Here is an 18,359-nt window from a genome sequence, read left to right as displayed (position 1 = left end):
AAAGAAAGAAAAAAAAAAGAGGAATGGAGAGTGCTCCCAGCTATCTGGAATGGCAGGTTGTTGGGTGTGGCTAAAGCATAAGTTCTTGGGGTGATGGTGAGAGATGTGTTGTTTCAGAGGCTGTGACAGCAAGTGACAGAAGACAAATCAACCAGCTCAATCAAGGGAATGCATTGATTGGCTCACATGATGACAAAGTTCAGAGTTCAGTGGCAACAGGTGAGGTTGATACAGCAGCTCAGTGGTGTCACTGAGCAACCAGGTTCCTTCCCTCTCTTTGTGGTGACCTCTGCAGAGCTGGCTTTCCTTGAAGATCAAAGATGGCAGCCACCGCTCCTGGCTCAGCTGCCTGGCCTTTGCTCCATATTTATAGATGCTAACTGGGCCATTTTTAGGTCACTGGTCCACATTCTGAACCAATCATGGTGTCCAGGGCCTTGGGAAAGGCTAACATAAGGGTGGGATCAACCTCACAGAACCACATTGATCCCCAAGCCAGATTTTGAAGGAGATAAGTCATGCTTGGGAGCTTGAACTTAATCCAAGCAGCAGATTGATTTGATCAAATGTGGTCTGAGAAAGATCAGCCTAGCCTGACCAGGCGGTGACGCAGTGGATAGAGCGTTGGACTGGGACATAGAGGACCCAGGTTCAAAACCTGGAGGTCACCAGCTTGAGCGTGGGCTCATCTAGTTTGAGCAAAGCTCACCAGCTTGAGCCCAAGGTCTCTGGCTTGAGCAAGGGGTCACTTGGTCTGCTGTAGCCCCCTCCCCCTCCGGTCAAGGTACATATGAGAAAGCAATCAGCGAGCAACTAAGGAGACTAAGGAGCCATAACGAAGAATTGATGCTCCTCATCTCTCATCTCTCTCCCTTCTTGTCTGTCTGTCCCTATCTGTCCCTCTCTTTGTCTCTCTCTATCTCTGTCACCAAAGAAAAGAAAAAAAAAGATCAGCCTAGCTATTGAAGGAGGGCAAGAAGGGAGGCAGGGAGGCCAGCTGGGAGGCTGTTTCAGTGATGGGCGAGGGGGCGTGGCTGTGTGGAGGAGGTGGACAGAAGCTGGAGACTGATGGACACCAGGCGCAGGGAGGAGCACGGGGCAGCTCCCAAGCATCTACTTTGAGCACCGGCGGGAAGAGGAATTGGGAGGGGGCAGGCAGCGCACATGAGGGGTCAAGAGACTGAGATCCATTTGGACCAAATGGCTTGAGGTACCTGAGAGACAACAGAGCTCGTGTCCAGAAGGCAGTTGGTTGGAGATGGGGGTCTGGTGCCTGAGGTGGGGGTCTGAGCTGGGGGTGGAGACTAGAGTGTCCATGGCTTGGGGAGTTAAGGATGTGGAGTGGGCCTGGAAGACCAGCGGTCAGGTCTTGAGGCAACCAGAGGGTCGCTGATGTCTAAGAGCGGGGATGGCCCTCCCCAGAGGTGGAGTAAGACCATGCCTACCAGACGGCCTTCATGCTTACTGGTAACAGTCACTGGTGACCTTGGCAAGAACCTTCGCCGTGGAGTGGTAGAGGGTGAAGTCACACTGCTTGGGGCTGGGGAGTGAGTGGGTGGGAGGTGAGGATGAAGATGGAGGAGTGTGAACAACACTTTTAAGAAGCCCACGTTAGCCTGACCAGGCGGTGGCACAGTGAATAGAGCGTCGGACTGGGATGCGGAAGACCCAGGTTCGAGACCCCGAGGTCACCAGCTTGGGCGCAGGCTCAGCTGGTTTGAGCAAAAGTTCACCAGCTTGAGCCTAAGGTCACTGGCTCGAGCAAGGCGTCACTCAGTCTGCTGAAGGCCCGTGGTCAAGGCACATATGAGAAAGCAATCAATGAACAACTAAGGTGTTGCAATGCGCAACAAAAAAATTAATGATTGATGCTTCTCATTTCTCCATTCCTGCCTGTCTATCCTTCTCTCTGACTCTGTCTCTGTAAAAAAAAAAAAGAAAAAGAAAAAGAAAAAAGAAAAAAGTAAGAAGCCCACGTTAAAAAGAGAAACGGCAGCCCTGACCAGATAGCTCAGTTGGTTAGAGAATCTTCATCCTGCCTGACCTGTGGTGGCGCAGTGGATAAAGCGTCGACCTGGAAATGCTGAGGTCGCCGGTTCGAAACCCTGGGCTTGCCTGGTCAAGGCACATATGGGAGTTGATGCTTCCAGCTCCTCCCCCCTTCTCTCTCTCTCTCTCTCTCTCTCTGTCTGTCTCTTTCTCTCCCTCTCTCTCTCCTCTCTAAAAATGAATAAATTAAAACAAAATTAAAATTATAAAAAAACCCATAGAATCATCATCCTGATACGCCGAGGTTGCAGGTTTGATCCCTGGTCAGGGCACATACAGGAACTGATCAATGTTTTCTGTCTTTCTCTCTCTCTCTCTTAAAAAAAAAAAAAAGGCAGCAGTAGCTTTAGCTGGAAGGGGTTAACTATGGAGGGAGGGAAGGATGTGTGAGTGTTGGTGTGTAGTGGGGGTGGGGAGGGCTAGGATGGAGGAACCTAAGCTGGTTGATATGCTGAGCAAACTAATGAGGGAGGAGAGAGAAATGAAGACCAAGGTGCTCAGGAGTGTGGGAGTGTGTGTGTGTGTGGGGGGGGGTTGGCAGTGGTGGTGAGGAGTGTGGAGCCTGGGAACTCCGTTCGCCTGGGAGGGGAAAGTAGCTCTACACCTGGAAACGGGAGGGAAGGAGCTGAATCTCTGGGTGGGGGCTGGGAGAGGGGGAGGCCTTGGAGGGCTTTCTGCCAGATGGCCTAAATTCTCTCTGGAAGTGGGAGGCAAGGTCATGTGCTAAGAGCCATGCAGCAGGTGGGTGGGGGTAGAGGTGGGGGGTGTGGGAGGAGTCTGAGGGGAGAGCAGGAAGGATGCTCCCTGCCAGCAGGGGAGACCTGGAAGTGACCTATTAGAGCAGAGCTTGCCTGCAGGACCCATCAGTCCCAAGGGCCGGCTGGTCAAGGGACAGGAGAACAGTGGGCGGGCCAGGTTTTGCAGAGTGGGTGGGGCATGCTGGGGCTCCAGGTAGGGCTCAGCAGATGGTGAGCACACCTGTTTGGCTAGATCAGAAACATGCTAGAAAGCTCTTGAGTGCTGAGCTGGGAGAGGAGGAGAAGTTTCAACTTTGCCTGGAAGGCAACAGGGAACCATGGGACATTACTGAGCAGGAGTGGGACATGACCAAAGCAGTACTTAGGAGTCAGTACCTGGCCCTGGTCGGTTGGCTCAGTGGTAGAGTGTCAGCCTGATGTGTGGAAGTCCAGGGTTTGATTCCTGGCCAGGGCACACAGGAGAGGCGCCCCTCTGCTTCTCCACCCTTCCCCCTCTCCTTTCTCTCTGTCTCTCTCTTCCCCTCCCGCAGTCAAGGCTCCATTGGAGCAGAGTTTGCCCGGCACTGAGGATGGCTTCATGGCCTCCGCCTCAGGCACTAGAATGGCTCCAGTTGTAATGGAGAAACGCCCCAGATGGGTAGAGCATCGCCCCTTGGTGGGCATGCTGTGGGGTGCATGCGGGAGTCTGTCTCTCTGCCTTCCCCTTTCTCACTTCAGAAAAAAAACAAAAAAAGCCAGTACCCAGCTAGGCATTCATGGAGTGGGAGAGATTAGACTAAAGGCAGAAGTCTGGAGCAGTTGACCAGTCTGAAGGGAGGATGTCAAGTGTCAAATGTCACAGAGGAAGAGCTATTAGCTCCAGAGATCAGACCCAGGGGTCCCAGGTAGCGGTGGCCTTCAACTGGTCCACAGGTCATAGGCTGTCTCCTAGAGCAGTGAAGGGATTTCCAGCCCTTCTTGTGGTGCTCAGCAGGGGACCCTGGCTTCAGAAGCAACCCAGCATCTACATAGGCTTTCCTTACATCTCAGCAGAGATGATACTGGACCCTCCCGACAATCAGAGGAGGGCAGAATGATTTATTGTTCCATTTGAGAGATGGGGGGACTGAGGTTTGGAAAGGCCAAGTAATTCGCCTCAGGGCACACAGCAGGGAAGAAGCAAAGTGTGAGCTCCTTGGCCTGCGCTCTGCCTGCATTCTTCCTGCTGTTCCCGTCTCCTCGGCAGTTCTCCTGGGGGTTTCTGCTCCACCCGACTTTATTCTGGAAGCTTCTTTATTCTGAGTGGCTCTGAGCCAAGAAGACTTTCTGGGGATTGGACCTAAAGCTCAGTAAGTCCAGGACCTTGGCCAGGTAGCTCAGTTGGTTAGAGCGTCGTCCTGATACGCCAAGTTGCAGGTCTGACCCCCAGTCAGGGCACAAAGAACCAGCCAATGAGTGCATAAAAAAGTGGAACACATCGATGTTTCTCTCTTTCTCTAAAAAAATAAAATAAGTAATTCCAAATGGCTTGGGGGGTCCTTGATCCCATGCACTTGCCCCAGGAGAATGGGCTCCTTAGGGTGCCAGGCTTAGCCTCCCTGGCAGGACATTTGTGGCCAGGCGAGGTGAGACCCCCTTAGTCCACACGGTCACCACCAGAGGGCGCTGGTTGCTGCCCAGGTGAGGGTGAGGGGAGGTCGGGAGAAACAGCATGGGCTCCCAGGTCTGGAAACTGCCCCCCTCTGAGGTCCAGGGAGACCTGTCACCTTCTCATGTCTACCTCAGCTAAGGTCTTGCTGACCCTTCCTTCCCAGTCTTTGCGCTACTCAGAGAGTCAGATTCCTCAGTATGGGTGTCAGGAAGCCTGGGGTCTCCTTGCTGACCTCTGCCCCCCCCCCTCCCCGCCCAGCGCCACGCACAGATGTGCCTGCCTCACCTCCTTCAGCCCCTTCTCGGGCGGTCACAATGCTGAGACAGTGCCAAGCATCGGATTGTCACCTCTATCACCTTCTGTCAGCTTCTTCACAGCCTTGAGTGGGAGTGTGGGTCAGGGCATTACTATTTGAGCCTAGAGAGGGGGAGGGCAGTGCCCTGGGCCACACAGCCTGGCCGTGGGCTGGGTGTGGGGGGGGAGGCAGGGGGAAGGGAGGGGGAATTGCATTCCTGTCTGGGCAGGATTGGTCCTGGAGGGAGCTCCCCAAGCTCCTCCCACAATGTAGCCCATCGCCTGTGTTCCTGCTCACTCCTCCCCAGGTTTCCAGTCCAGAGGGGCACCCCCCAACTCCCCCAGCTGCTCAGCCAGGTTTCAGCTTAGAGCCTGCCACCCGCCCCCCTCCCTCCCTCACCCCAGGGGCCGCCTGCCTGCCTCCCCAAGCTTAGCTCCTTGGCTGTGGCCACTGAGGGCCTGGCGGGGGTCCCAGGCACTACACCGCAGCGGCCAGAGCTCGGGACAGTCCCAGTCTGTCTGGCAGGGATGTGAGTTCAGGATTGGCTGGAAATGCCCCCGCCTTTGGGAGGAGAGAACTGTGAGGGGAGGCCCAGTGGCTCCTGCAAGGTCACCCTCTTTTTCTCTCCCAGCATCCCTGTTCAACCTTTGGTCTTCTGCCTCACCTTGAGATGGGAGGAGGCAAGGTGCACAACAGGCGAGGACAGAGGAGCCTTGGGAAGAGGAAGGCTTTTCGAGCTCCTGATATTTATTCATTCAGCAAATATTGAATGCCTACTACATGCCAGGCTCTGAGAACACAGCATTGAACATGGTGGACGCAATCCCTGTCCACAGCCCAGCGAGGAGACAGACAAGATATAAACAGTCACACAAATAATGTAAACTAATGTTCCTAGCAGTGTGACAAAGGCCCTGAGCAGGGACTTGGTCTGGCTTCCCTGGGGTTTCGGGGTAAGGAGTCTTATCTGGCCTAGGGAGGCAGCCTTCAGACACAGCCAAGGATTTTGCTGAGGCCTATGTGGGGGCTGAGCAAAGCCTCAGTTTCCTCAATTGGAAAATGTAGAAAATAAATGTGCCCACACTCAATGGGGTTGCTGCAAGGCTGCAAGGCGGCCTGCATGCTGGCCCGCAGCCCTCAGAAAGTAGGCACTGTCAGCCTCCCCGTGGAAGGCTAAGGGGAGCTCATTGGTGCAAATAGCGGGGAGGGCCTTCCTGGAAACCAGCAGCTCTCACCAAGCTCAGAGTGGCCTCAGGGAGGTGGGGGTCCCCACTTCTAGGGCCAAGCTTCCAAGCTCAGAAGGGGAGGAGGAGGGGCTGGTTCCCCAGGCTGCTTCTCTCCCCTTCCACACCCCCATGTCCATGGCCACGTGGCACCTCTGCACCCCTTGCGTGGGGGGAGTATGATTCCTGACCTTGGGGCTGGGGGAGCCAGGGAAAAGTGGGTGGGATTTGGGGTACTGCCGAGACCAGCTCCCGCAGAGAAGCCCACTCCATTCGCCCCACAGTCCCAGGGCCAGGGCCGCAGGGAGGGGGTGCTGTCTCTTTAAGAGCCTTCAGGCTGCTGGGAGCAGATGGCCAGGCGGGCCGGGGCCCCTTGTCCTTTGTGTGGCTTTGCACAAAAGAGGGGGCCAGCTGGGGAGGGGGCGGCTGCAGCAGGTGGGAGGGTGGGGCCTCCTCCCTCCCCTTTCTAACCCTGCCACCATTGCCCCTTGGGGAGGGGTTTTCTCACTAGGAATTCTCTCCTCTCTGGATACTATGGTCCTGACAGTCACCCCCAAACTCCTAGGATACCCCTCTTATATTGTGTCCCACCTCTTAGGCAAGAGCCTCATCACACCAGGAAGCCTCATCACACCAGGGCTAGGAACTGCCCCTCCAACTCCAAGGAATAAACCTCCTCTCCCTGCCCCCACCTCCAGAGCAGAATCTTCCACTGGCCCTGAGCTCCGGGCTCTAGGGAGACCAGAGCGCAGATTCAAGTCCTTCTGTGTATGTGTGGGAGGATGCTGGGGAAGGGATGCCAGGGGCTGGGGGTACCTGGGGCTGCCCTGGCAGAGGTGAGCCAGAATATGCACGATGCTGAGGCCTGGGGGGAGGGGCTGGGCCTGGAGGTATGAATAAGGAAAGGAGGCAAGGTTGGGGGGATGGGGAACCCAACTGAGACCTTGCCTAATGGGGTTCTGGTGTGGGCAAGATGGAAGACTCCATCATAGGAGAGGGCTGTGTGCAGCAATGGCTGCCTGCCAGGCAGGAGGGGACAGAGATGACAGCCTCCCGAAAGCCTGGAGGTGCTGGGGGCGGGGTGGAACCCTGCCACTCAGGAAGGCTCTTTTCATCTTGTAGCAGACCCCCTTGGCTCAGATCTGCCCTTGGCCCATTCATTCCCCTCCTTTGTCCAGACCTCCCCACCCTGAGGTTTGGTGCCCAATCCATGATTTAAGAAGAGGAAAAAGATCCCATAGCTCTGGCTCGAGGTGTGGCAAGCAACGTGGCCGCGGGCTGGGTGGCCCCAGGGTGGCCCCATGTGGCCCCACAGTGCCGCAGCTGGGTGGAGTAGTGGCTGACTTTGGCCACCACCCCCCCAGGATCCCCCAGGACCAAGAGGCCCCAACCGGGTCGTGAACCGACCGCAGGACCCCGGCCGGCTGGCCTCAGGCAGTGGGTGGGGGCGGGGATCCCTGGCTGGGCCGTGGGTTGCTTCTAAATTTAGGAATCTGATTACAGAGTGGCCGAGGAAGTGAAGGGAGTGGAAGGTGCGAGTGCAAACCCGGCTCCGTCTGGGCACAACGGGGTGTGCCTGGGTGGAGGTGTGTCTAGGCGTCAGGGGTTCTGGGTGGGAGGGGCGGCGGGCTGGGGCTTGGGCCTGTGTGCGCTGCCGCACGTGCCCTGGGCGGTGGGGACGGGCACCGGCACAGCTCGCAGGCTCAGAGCCGCCGCCGGTGTGTGCGCTGGCTCTTTGTGTGCCTGGCAGGGTGGCTAGGTCTGGCTTTGAAAGTCTCTGCCCACCCCCCTCCCCCATCTCCGTCTGTGCTGCTCTACCCGCTTCCCGGTCTGTCACTCTGCCCGTGCTTGTCCTGGGGGAGGGGGATGCTGCTCCCAGCCGGGGTGCCGGTGAGCCCACTAGGGAGGAGACCCCGCTCCTCCCTCTCCCAGAGGTCCAGACGTTCCCCTGCACCTCTCTCTCCCTGTCCCTTAGGCCCTTATGCCACTGTGTTGGGGTGCACAGTGCAGCAGTTAGAAGGGAATCGGGGTGACCCCTGGGGACCCGCAGATGCACCAGAAGCTAGGTTTGGCAGAGTAGCTCTTGGAGGAATTTAATCCTGGCCTGTCCAGCCTCCCATCCGCTCTGGCCCCCAAGGGCGCCTGAAGTGTGGGGGGGTCCCCTGCGGAAGGGGGGGGCGGGGAGTTCCTTGGCAGGAAGGGAAATGGAAGGAAAAGCTGGGCTCCACCCGGGCGGGCGGGCAGGCGGCCTCAGGGCCCCCGGGGCAGACGGCAGTAACCCGAGCCCACTGGTGTGCGCGTGGGTGGGACTGACCCCCAGCTACTGCTGGGGGACAGAGAGGTCTCCCCCAGGGGCAAGCCTGGGAGCCCTGGGGGCCCGCAGAGGGAAGCGCTCACCACTCCGGGGCTGACCCCACCCCCTGGAGGTCTAGCCCCGGCCCCCAGGCCCCGCCCCCCGGGCCCTGCCTCCCACCCCAGGGCCAGATGTTCAGCTGGCGGAGGCATCGGCTGGGGGAGGGGTGCTGAGGCCGCAGCCGGCACTACTTCCCTGCCAGCAGCTTCATTGTGTGCGCGAGGAGCTAGCGGCGGCGGAGAGCGAGCGGGCGGGCAGGCGAGCAGCAGCCCGAGCGCGCCGGGGCGAGGGAGAACGAGCGCGCCGGGGAGCGTGCGAGGCGGCGCCCGCGGCTGCGCTCCGCCCGCCTCCCGGCAACTCTGCCCCAGCGTCGCGCGCCGTGCGTGCCGTCCCGCCGCCTCCTCCGTAGCCCCGCCGGCTGCCGTTGCAGACAGGGGTCGACGTCGGGACAGGGGGACCAACCCGGGCATTGGGGCATCCCGGTGCAGCCGAGAGGCGCGGAGCCCGCGGGGGCGCCAGTTGCGCCGCAGCGCCCGCCTACTGTACTGCGTGGGCGGGCGGGCGGCGGGGCTCTGGGGCGCCCCGAGGGCAGGGCACCCTGACTTCTCCCAGGGAGCCCCAATTCCGGGGAGCGCACGGAGCGGACGCGCCCCGCAGCCGCACCGGACCTCGCGCTCATTACCCTGCGTACCCCACTTCTTCACAAACTTTTCCGACGTCCTCGCCCGTGGGGGTCGCGGAGAGCGCTGGGCTCCCGCTCCGCCAGACCCTAGCCACGCTGACCTCCTGCCTCTTGTAGCCTCAGTGGCGACCTCTCCAGGCCGGGCCGAGCACGGCACTCGAGGCGAGCGCGGCAACCCCCGATTGCTCTCCGAAGGCTCCCGCGTCCCCCGGGGCAGCTGGGCGGGGTAATGCCCTCGGTGATGGAGAAGCCGAGCGCGGGCTCCGGGATCCTGTCCCGCAGCCGAGCCAAGACGGCGCCCAACGGCGGACAGCCCCACTCGGAGGATGACAGCAGCGAGGAGGAGCACTCGCACGGTGAGCCCCGCGGCCTAGGGTTAAAGGCGCACCCCTCCCCCCGGGGGCGCGGAGTTGGGGACAGGGGCAGGGAGGCTGAGAGTTGCTGACCACGAGCGTATTATATTGATGGTTCCTGCCACCCCTGGATTGGAGCTTCTGCCTTGCTTCTCTTCAAAGCCTGGGGCTGTGGGCACAGGGAATCTGGAGCCTGGGCCCCTAGCTGCCGGGGAAATAGATGGTCCTGCCTGCTCGTGTCCTGCCTTCAGCCCCTGAGGGACGAGGGTGTCCTTCTCTTTTACGGATCGGGCCCCTCATACCTTGCCACCTTGCAGGGGACTGAGGTCTGGCTGGGGCAGGGGCTGGGAAGACACCTCCACAAGCTGCGAAGCTCATGTGGTGGGGAGGAGCCTTGGATTCCCTGCAGGGCTGTGGTCTAGGTCCAGGGGCAGCCCTTCAACCTCCCCCCACCCCCCAGCCAGAACAAAGAGCTCTGCCTGGTCTGGCCTCTGAAACTGGCCCCATGTCCTTTGCCCCCACCCCTCAGCCCCCCTTAGGCAATGATTAGGCAGGGTCTCTTCCTTTTCCAGTTGCTTCTATGGCTGAGGGTAGCTGAGGGGAAAGATGAGGGAAGAGTGAGCCTCCTGGAAGGTGGGGGCCCTGGGTGCTCAGGAAGAACTCCTGGCTGGCCACCTCCCCTGTCACCTCCTCCCATCCTCCCTCCATCCCTGGAGTCCTGACTGCCTCCCCCTGGCTCCACAGACAGTATGATCCGCGTTGGAACCAATTACCAGGCTGTAATTCCGGAGTGCAAGCCCGGTGAGTGGCAGGACAGGCTGCGCAGGGAGGGGAGTGGAGGGCCACGACTTGGCCCCGCGCCCCACCTGGGGGAGCCTTTTGGCTGGCGCCCACTGGAAGGACAAGCCAGGGGGTGGGCGGAGGTGGGTGGCCCCGTGGCATGGTTAGTTTTCCTGCTCTGCCTTCCTGTCTGGGTCTCTGCCCCTCCCTCCCTCTGGGCCTCATCTCACCTCCCAGGCCCTACTCCTCTGCGCCCTCTGGCCATGGGTTCAGGCTAGCGCCACCAGGCTAACCCGAGTGCCTTCCCTCCGCTCCTCTGCCTCTCAGAGAGCCCTGCACGCTATAGCAACAAGGAGCTGAAGGGAATGCTGGTGTGGTCGCCCAACCACTGTGTGTCAGATGCCAAGCGTGAGTGGGTGGGACCCTGGGTTCGGTCATGTCCCTGGGAACTGGGACCTGGGGTTCCCGAGTCTGCCTCAGAGTGGGCTGGAGGCTGAGGTGTGAGTTCAACCCTGCCCTGGGGCACAGGCTTGGGGGGTTTACCTCTGTCTGGGGGGCCTGGCCTAGGGGTTATAACCCCTCATCCAAGACCTGGCCCCTTCTGTCCCTGCAGTTGACAAGTACATTGCAATGGCCAAAGAAAAACATGGCTACAATATTGAGCAGGTGAGCCTTGGACCCACTGGGATTTGGGGTGGGTCCCAAGACAGTGCTGGGGATGGCTAAGCCTGATTGTCCCCTGTCCCGGGCCAGGCACTGGGCATGCTCTTGTGGCATAAGCACGATGTGGAGAAGTCGCTAGCTGACCTGGCCAACTTCACCCCATTCCCTGATGAGTGGACGGTAGAGGACAAGGTGCTGTTTGAACAGGCCTTTGGCTTCCATGGCAAGTGCTTCCAGCGGATCCAGCAGATGGTAAAGCCCTCTACCCCTGCCATCGCTCCTCAGCCCTTCCTTTCTGATGAGCCTGCCTGGGGCCCAGACTCTTGGGTGGCCCCAGACTCTGGCGTTGCCCCTCCAGCTGCCTGACAAGCTGATCCCCAGCCTGGTGAAGTATTATTATTCTTGGAAGAAGACCCGCAGCAGGACCAGTGTGATGGACAGACAGGCTCGGCGGCTGGGGGGCAGAAAGGACAAAGAAGAGAGGTGGGGTCCAGCGGTGAGCCAAGGGGGTGGGGGCAAGCTGAGCGCGTGGGGGCCCTACCCTGCCTCACTCCTTCCCTGGCCCCTGTGTCAGCAGTGATGAGCTTGAAGAGGGACGAGGAGGTGTGAGTGAGGGAGAGCCAGATGTTGGAGACACCAAGAGAGAGGTGAGGTCCCCGAGCAGGGCTGGGCCAGCTGTTTGCCCTCTCCATGGGCTCTTCACCACCTTCCCCCTCTCCTTCCTCTGGCAGCCTCTGCCCTCTCGGCCCCTGAATGCCCGCCCAGGTCCCGGGAAGAAGGAGACCCAGGGGTCTCAGTATCGCCACCACCCACTGAGAACCCGGCGGCGCCCACCCAAGGGCATGTACCTGAGCCCAGAGGGTCTTACTGCTGTGTCAGGAAGCCCGGACCTTGCCAACCTCACGCTTCGAGGCCTTGACTCCCAGCTCATCTCCCTCAAGCGCCAGGTGGGGGCCCCAGAAGAGGCCATGATGCAGAGGGAGCCGTTGGCAGCTGGGAATTATGACCAGGGCCGCTGAGGTGTAAGGGTGATGGTGCAGGTACCAAGCCTGCCTCTTGCCCCTGCCCTGCCTTCTAGGCTTCTGGGTAACTTGGCTTTTTATCTGAGCCTTTAAAAAAAATTTTTTGCTCTGTGAAAAGGATTGAAGCGCAGTAACTCCCCTACTGAGTGGTTGTGAAGGCGGAATGAGTTAGATGGTGGGCGGCAGAGAGCTGTTGGGAAGCGGCACTGGTGTCTGCAGAAGTAGGGCCCCAGCGAGGGCTGGTGTAGACAGGCTCCCTGGCACGAGGCTTGGTGTTCGTTCATTTCCTGGCTTTCCTAGGTGCAAAGCATGAAGCAGACCAATAGCAGCCTCCGCCAAGCCCTGGAAGGTGGCATCGATCCGCTCCGTCCCCCTGAGGTAAGGCTGCTCTCTGAGTTGGGGGTGCAGAAAGGGGTTCTTTTTTTTGTGTGGCAGAGACAAGAGTCAGAGAGAAGGACAGATAGAGATAGACAGGAAGGGAGAGAGATGAGAAACATCAATTCTTTTATTTATTTTTTACAGAGACAGAGAGGGGGATAGACAGGGACAGACAGATAGGAACACAGAGAGATGAGAAGCATCAATCATCAGTTTTTTGTTGCGATACCTTAGTTGTTCATTGATTGCTTTCTCATATGTGCCTTGACCACGAGCCTTCAACAGACTGAGTAACCCCTTGCTCGAGCCAGCGTCCTTGGGTCCAAGCTGGTGAACTTTATTCAAACCAGATGAGCCTGTGCTCAAGCTGGCGACCTTGGGGTCTCAAACCTGGGTCCTCTGCATCCCAGTCCAACGCTCTATCTACTGCGCCACCGCCTGGTCAGGCGAGAAACATCAGTTCTTCTTTGCGGCTCCTTAGTTGTTCATTGATTGATTTCTCATATGTGCCTTGATGGGGGGGGGTGTACTACAGCAGATGGAGTGACCCTTTGCTCAAGCCAGCGACCTTGGGCTCAAGCTGGTGAGCTTTGCTCAAACCAGATGAGCCCATGCTCAAGCTGGCGACCTTGGGGTCTCAAACCTGGGTCCTCTGCATCCCAGTCTGACGTTCTATCCACTGCGCCACTGCCTGGTCAGGCAGGAAGGGGTTCTTTCTGGAGGCAGAACAGAAAGGGCATTCTTGGCCTGACCTGTGGTGGCGCAGTGGATAAAGCGTCGACCTAGAAATGCTGAGGTCGCCGGTTCAAAACCCTGGGCTTGCCTGGTCAAGGCACATATGGGAGTTGATGCTTCCTGCTCCTCCCCCCTTCTCTCTCTCTCTCTCTCTCTCCTTTCTAAAATGAATAAAAAATAAAAAAATAAAAAAAACAGAAAGGGCATTCTGCTTGGAGAACAGGGCATCCATTTTTGTTTTCAAGTGTAAAAGGATATATTCCTTGCTCTCCAGGCCAACACCAAGTTCAATTCCCGCTGGACCACGGATGAGCAGCTTCTGGCGGTACAAGGTGAGTTAGACTAGAAGGAAAACAGAGGGCCCCAGGAATCTTCCCCACCCCCCAAGCAGCTGGGGCAGAGGGGAGGAATCAGGAAGTGACTAGTTCTAAGGGGTATTCACACTCTGCTGCTCTGCTGCCCTTTTGACCCTTGCAGCCATCCGTAGGTATGGCAAAGACTTTGGGGCTATTGCAGAGGTGATTGGGAACAAGACTCTGACCCAGGTGAAGACCTTCTTTGTGAGCTACCGGCGCCGCTTCAATCTGGAGGAGGTGCTTCAGGAATGGGAGGCCGAGCAGGATGGAGCTCCTGGGGCCCCTGTCCCCATGGAGGAGGCTAGGAGAGGGGCTCCCTTGCCAGCCCCAGCCCTAGAGGAAGATGATGAGGTGAGGAGCGAGAAACCCTTCTGAGAAGAGGGGAGGGGAATGGCCTCCATCCTTAGGCTGGGCTGAGGGTGCGCTGGGGCCTGGTTTCTCACGCCTTTCTCTTCTCTCAGGTCCAGATTACTTCTGTCTCAACATCTGCGCCTCGAACAGTGCCCCCGGCCCCGCCCCCGCCCCCGCCTCCCACCTCGCTGTCTCAGCCGCCCCCACTGCTGAGGCCACCTTTGCCCACGGCTCCTACCCTGCTTCGCCAGCCACCCCCCCTACAGCAGGGCCGCTTCCTCCAGCCCCGGTTGACACCCAACCAGCCCCCACCGCCTCTGATCCGCCCTGCCCTAGCTGCCTCCCGCCACAGTGCCCGCCCCGGTCCTCAGCCCCCACCCACTCTGATTGGAGCCCCCCTGGAGCCTCCAGCACCCTCACTCTGAACCCCGAAGCCCTCCACTAACCAGAGGCTCCAGAACACCTTTGCTGGATGTGTTTGGGTACCTCTGGCTTCACTGAGGACAGAAGGGACTAGAGCTCTTGTCAGGTCTTTCAAAGACCTAGAGCTGCTGACGGTCTTGGGCTGAAGACCAACTGTTCTGATCTGTTTCTGGCAGCTGAGCCCATCTCTTCTACCACCCCAGCCAGGGCTGGGACTCAGGGCCTTCTGAGCTGGCTTGAGGGCCCTTGCTCTTCCTGGATGGGATTGGAATGGCTGCCTCCTAGTCTGCTAGGGTTTGGCCTTTGGGCCTTAACCTTTGTGTAGAGGGGGTAGTGATTGTAGCTTGGTGGGTGGGGGAGAGGACATTTTGGCTGTTCTTCCTTCCTCTTTCCCTTTTAGCAATAAGTCAGGTGAGGTAGGGAGGGGACTGGAGACAGGAGGTGGGCAGAGGTGTCCCCTGGGGCTTGACAGCAGCCAAGGCTTAAGGTGCAGCACTCCCATCTTTTGGCCTTCCGGGAGGTGCTGAGGACCTCTGAGGGTTCCCACTGTGCCCACCACCCAAAGGCTTAGAGAAAGGAACATATGCAGACATGGGTTTATTTTTCAATGTTTTTAAAAAATAAATAAAATAAAACCTTCCAAGCTTGCTGAGTCCTCCTTCCCTTTTGGTGTAAGGACCCTGGGCTTTGCTTCCCGACCACCAGAGGATGAGAGGATGGAGGGCATGCAGGCCAGCCGCCAGCCCCAGACAGGAACCCATTCTCCTGCAAGGAGGGTGGCTGGGCTACATCTTGCCCACAGGGACTGAGTCCCTGCCCAGCTGGGAGGAAAAAGAGGAGGTAGCTCAGATTCCAAACATTCTCTTTATTACGTGTTTGATCCAGAGGAGAAACTAAGTGCAGGAGGGGGACGGTGGGAGGAGCCACCTTGCCTGGGAGCCCCCCAGCAACCACTCCCCCTGTGGGAGCCAAGCCACGCCCTCCCAGCCCCTCGAAGCACCCGGGCTGTTCCACAGGGCAGGAGGGGGGAGGGGAGAAAAGGGGGGGGGAGCCCTTGGTCGGAGCCGAGCCCAAAGTTGGGCTTGGGGCAGGAGGACTGAGGTTGGCAAGGCCCCTTCTTGGGACCCAAGGGCTCAACTTGCCATGAAGCCTGGCCTGGGAATGGGGGTGATGAGAAGGGGTGGAGTCATCATAAATCAAAAAAAAAAAAATAATAAAAAATAAAACCCATCACAAAAATAATGTACAACTCAGGTGAGGGCAGGGGTGGCCTGTGTGCAGGACCCCTTCCCCCAATTTCTCAAGAACAGAAACGGCAGAGAAATAAATTAAGGGATGCAGCGGCCGCCACCAGCCAAGCGCCCATAACCAGCCACTCCCACACTGGCACGGAGGTTAGCAAGCTGGGAGTCACCTGGTGGAGGGCAGAGGCTCCCGGCCCTGCTGCCCTGTCCAGCCTCCTGCCAGGTGGCCATGGAGGCTCTGGGCAGTGTCTCCTGAGAGGAGGGGCGACAGTGTCAGGAAGAAAAGGCAAGGCCGAGAGATGAGTGGTGAGGGAAGTCACTGCTATGGAACTAGCTGGTGCCCAGATTAATGCCAACAACAGGAGCAGTGTGTGGGGGGAAGGGCGAGGGGGCTGTGCTTTCAGACAAAGGCTCTCCCATAATGGAGATGCCCAGCGTCCCTGTTCAAAGACTAGCAGCCCAGGCAGCCCCCTGGGGGCCCAGGAGCCCATCTGCCTTGCAGTCGCCTCCCCTCTCCCAGCCCCAGGGTCAGCTCTGCCTTCTACCCAGGAGGGGTGGGAGAAGATGGCACAGACTTTTGAGGGGGAACAAAAGTTCCCACAGCAGCTTGTGGAGGGAAATGCCCAGCTCTGGGGAAGGAGGGCAGAGGGTACAGTGTGGAGGGAGGCCCGAGCCGCGCCTCACTGCCAGCCCACCCGCCCCAGCCCCGGCCCCCAGGCTCCCGCCCGGGGGGCTCTGAGGTCAGGGGAAGGCCACCTCTGGTGGTTTGCTTGGAGGGGAAAGGGGGGAAGGACAGGGGATGAGCCCAAAGTGGGCCTGGCGGAGGGCCTGACGGGGACCCCACCACTCTAGCCTGAGTGTTTCCAGCCCTGAGCCACCCTCCCATGACACCCCACAGATCCAGTCTCGACTGTCCCAATGGGGCAGGGAGGAAAGGTGGCCGCTGGGATTTTTTTTTTCTTTTTTCTTTTTGGTAATAAAAAATTTCTTGGTTTAGGCGAAATACTCTGTGCAACCGCAGTACCGAGGGGAGCCCTGCCCCCCGACCCCTCCTCCCCTCCTTTGCCTCCAGTGGGAGAGAGGGGAAGGGGAATGTCTGGGCGGGATAAACGCAGGAGGGGACGAATTGTCTCCCACCCCACAAACATGGAAGAGAAACAGCAGGGCAGGGAGGGAGAAGTGCCAGCAGGGGGAGACACCCAGTCCGTCTCTGCGGTCAGCACGGCGGGCGGAGCAGCGCCCAGCAGCTAGGTCCAAGGCCGCCCCCGTCGCCCCCCGCTCCGGCAGCCTGTTAAAGCTTCAGCTCATTGGCTATTTTGGAGGCAATGTTTTTGAAGGCCATGGAGGTGCCCGATATCCGCTTAAAGCGCACGCCGTTGAGAGACAGCCGAGGCAGCTTGCACACCTCCATCTCCCACTGCACGAAGTTCTCGTGGCCTGGCGTGCCATGCATGCACAGCAGCATGTACTTCTCGTGCAGCTCGTTCTGGCAGCTGTTCGCGTCCAGCACCTTGCGGATCTCCCGCATCATCTCGTTGGGCTCCATGGAGCTCGTCGTCTTCATGCTCCACGTGAAGCGGAGGGAGCGCGGCTTGGCCTCCCGGAACTCCTCCTTGTCCTTGTCGTTGCCTCCGCCGCCCACCACGTGAGGTCTGCAGAGAGGGCAGAGGCGGGTCAGCAGGGAGCCGAGCCACCCCACCCACGGGGACCCTGAGAGCAGAGAGGAAAGCAGGGGGGCGCCCAGGAGGCAACCGGGCTGGCAGAGGGTACATCAGCCCTGGTCCAGGGAGCAGAGGGCGGGGGAGAGGTGTGGGCAGTCCTGCCTGTCTCCGCAGGGAAGGTGAGGAGAAGTGGGCCCTGGGGGCAGGGGGGGGACAGTTCCCTGCTCTCCTCTGAAGAAGGGAGGGTCAGGGGAGGGGAGCACGTGCTCCGAAGCCCTGAGAAGTTCAGAGACTGGATGGAGGAAGCAGCGGAGGCAGTCAGGTGCCCAGAACTCTTCCTCCCAGAACACATCAGGTCTGAGAAGGGCCCACACCTGAGATGGGGTGTGGGTACTCTCTGAGGACAGGGGAGGCCCCACGAGGGTGGCGACAGGGCTGGCAGGAGGAGAGGAGCAGGAGGCAGGCGCGGCAAGCCTGGTGGCCTGGGTAGGGCCGGTGCTGGCTCCAGCCTCTCACCTTAGTGTCTCCACTCGTTCTTTGCTTTCAGGTTCATTCAGGTTCCTCAAAAAACAGAGCAAGGGAGAGTTTAGTGCTGGAACCTCTCACTCCTTCCACCGCGGCAGACCCAAGTGAGGGCAGTTCAAGGAGGTGCCCCCAGCAGACAGGCAGGACCCAAGACCAAAGGCCACTTTCCCCATCACCTGGCAGACCAACGTGGCTCTGCAGCACCTCACACTGGCAGCTCAACTGTCCCCTTCCAGCAGGGAGCCCGGCACATGGGGGCTGTCCCTCCCCACGCTCCCCCAGAGGTGTGCTGGGAGGAGCCTCCGCTGGGGGGAGGAGGGGCGTGGAGGCGCAGGCACACACACTGAGCACACAGTCACAGCACGAGGCTGAGTCCCCACCGGCCCACAGCCAGGGCTCCTGCTGTAAGTGGGTCTTCTGTTCCACTGTACTGGGTCTCAGAACTGCAGTCCTCTTGGAAGGAGGGGGCTGGGGGTAAACAGAGGCCTCTCTCAGGGAGCTCAAGGGGCCAGGCTCTGGGACTGCTGTCAGATGCTGAGATGGGGGGGGGGGGGAAGGTGCCCAGACAAGCCCCCTCCCCCATTCTTCGATAACACCCCTGCCTGTCAGGCTGCCAAGCCATCTGATTACACTGAAGGGAGGACGAGGGGCAGGGCAGGGCAGACACTTTGGGTAGGGAGGGGTGGGGAAAGAGGTCTGGCCCCGCTGAGCGGCTTATCCAGCTCCTGGCTGAAGATGGGTGCCCAGAGCTGGGAAATGGGGGATTGCAGAGGTGGGCAGGGGTAGGAGAAGAGAGAGAGCAGCAGCAGCACATGGAAAAGAAACACAAAGACATCACAGACACAAATGCAGACAAGCGCACTACCAGCCGGGCGCCT

General features: G+C 59.3%; 2 protein-coding genes across 11 annotated transcripts in view; one reads left to right on the top strand and one right to left on the bottom strand.

Annotated features, from left to right (window-relative positions):
* Positions 1-8,566: 8,566 nt before the first annotated feature.
* RCOR2 (REST corepressor 2) lies at positions 8,567-16,253 on the top strand. Of its 2 annotated transcripts, XM_066251837.1 has the most exons (12): positions 8,567-9,346; positions 10,088-10,144; positions 10,451-10,531; positions 10,737-10,789; positions 10,877-11,038; positions 11,145-11,269; positions 11,364-11,433; positions 11,518-11,733; positions 12,109-12,186; positions 13,196-13,253; positions 13,399-13,628; positions 13,739-16,253. In XM_066251837.1, the coding sequence occupies exons 1-12, from the start codon at positions 9,220-9,222 to the stop codon at positions 14,051-14,053; spliced, it is 1,572 nt and encodes a 523-aa protein (XP_066107934.1). In that variant the 5' UTR covers positions 8,567-9,219; the 3' UTR covers positions 14,054-16,253. The 2 variants fall into 2 exon arrangements, with proteins under 2 accessions (XP_066107934.1, XP_066107935.1); XM_066251838.1 differs by lacking the exon at positions 11,518-11,733.
* The window catches only part of MARK2 (microtubule affinity regulating kinase 2), a 64,939-nt gene continuing 61,476 nt past the window's right edge, over positions 14,897-18,359 (bottom strand). For all 9 annotated transcript variants that reach the window (XM_066251829.1, XM_066251827.1, XM_066251830.1 and 6 more), the window contains 2 exons: positions 17,473-17,517; positions 14,897-16,947 (listed from right to left, as the gene is read on the bottom strand). In XM_066251829.1, the coding sequence (XP_066107926.1) occupies positions 16,587-16,947; positions 17,473-17,517 (406 nt within the window). In that variant the 3' untranslated portion in view covers positions 14,897-16,586. The remainder of the gene's footprint in view (positions 16,948-17,472; positions 17,518-18,359) is intronic.

The sequence above is a fragment of the Saccopteryx bilineata genome, chromosome 1 (assembly GCF_036850765.1).
Source record: "Saccopteryx bilineata isolate mSacBil1 chromosome 1, mSacBil1_pri_phased_curated, whole genome shotgun sequence".
In the NCBI taxonomy this organism is placed as follows: domain Eukaryota; kingdom Metazoa; phylum Chordata; class Mammalia; order Chiroptera; family Emballonuridae; genus Saccopteryx; species Saccopteryx bilineata.
The sequence above is the reverse complement of the archived record's forward strand: the minus strand, read 5'-3'. Positions and strand labels throughout refer to the sequence as shown.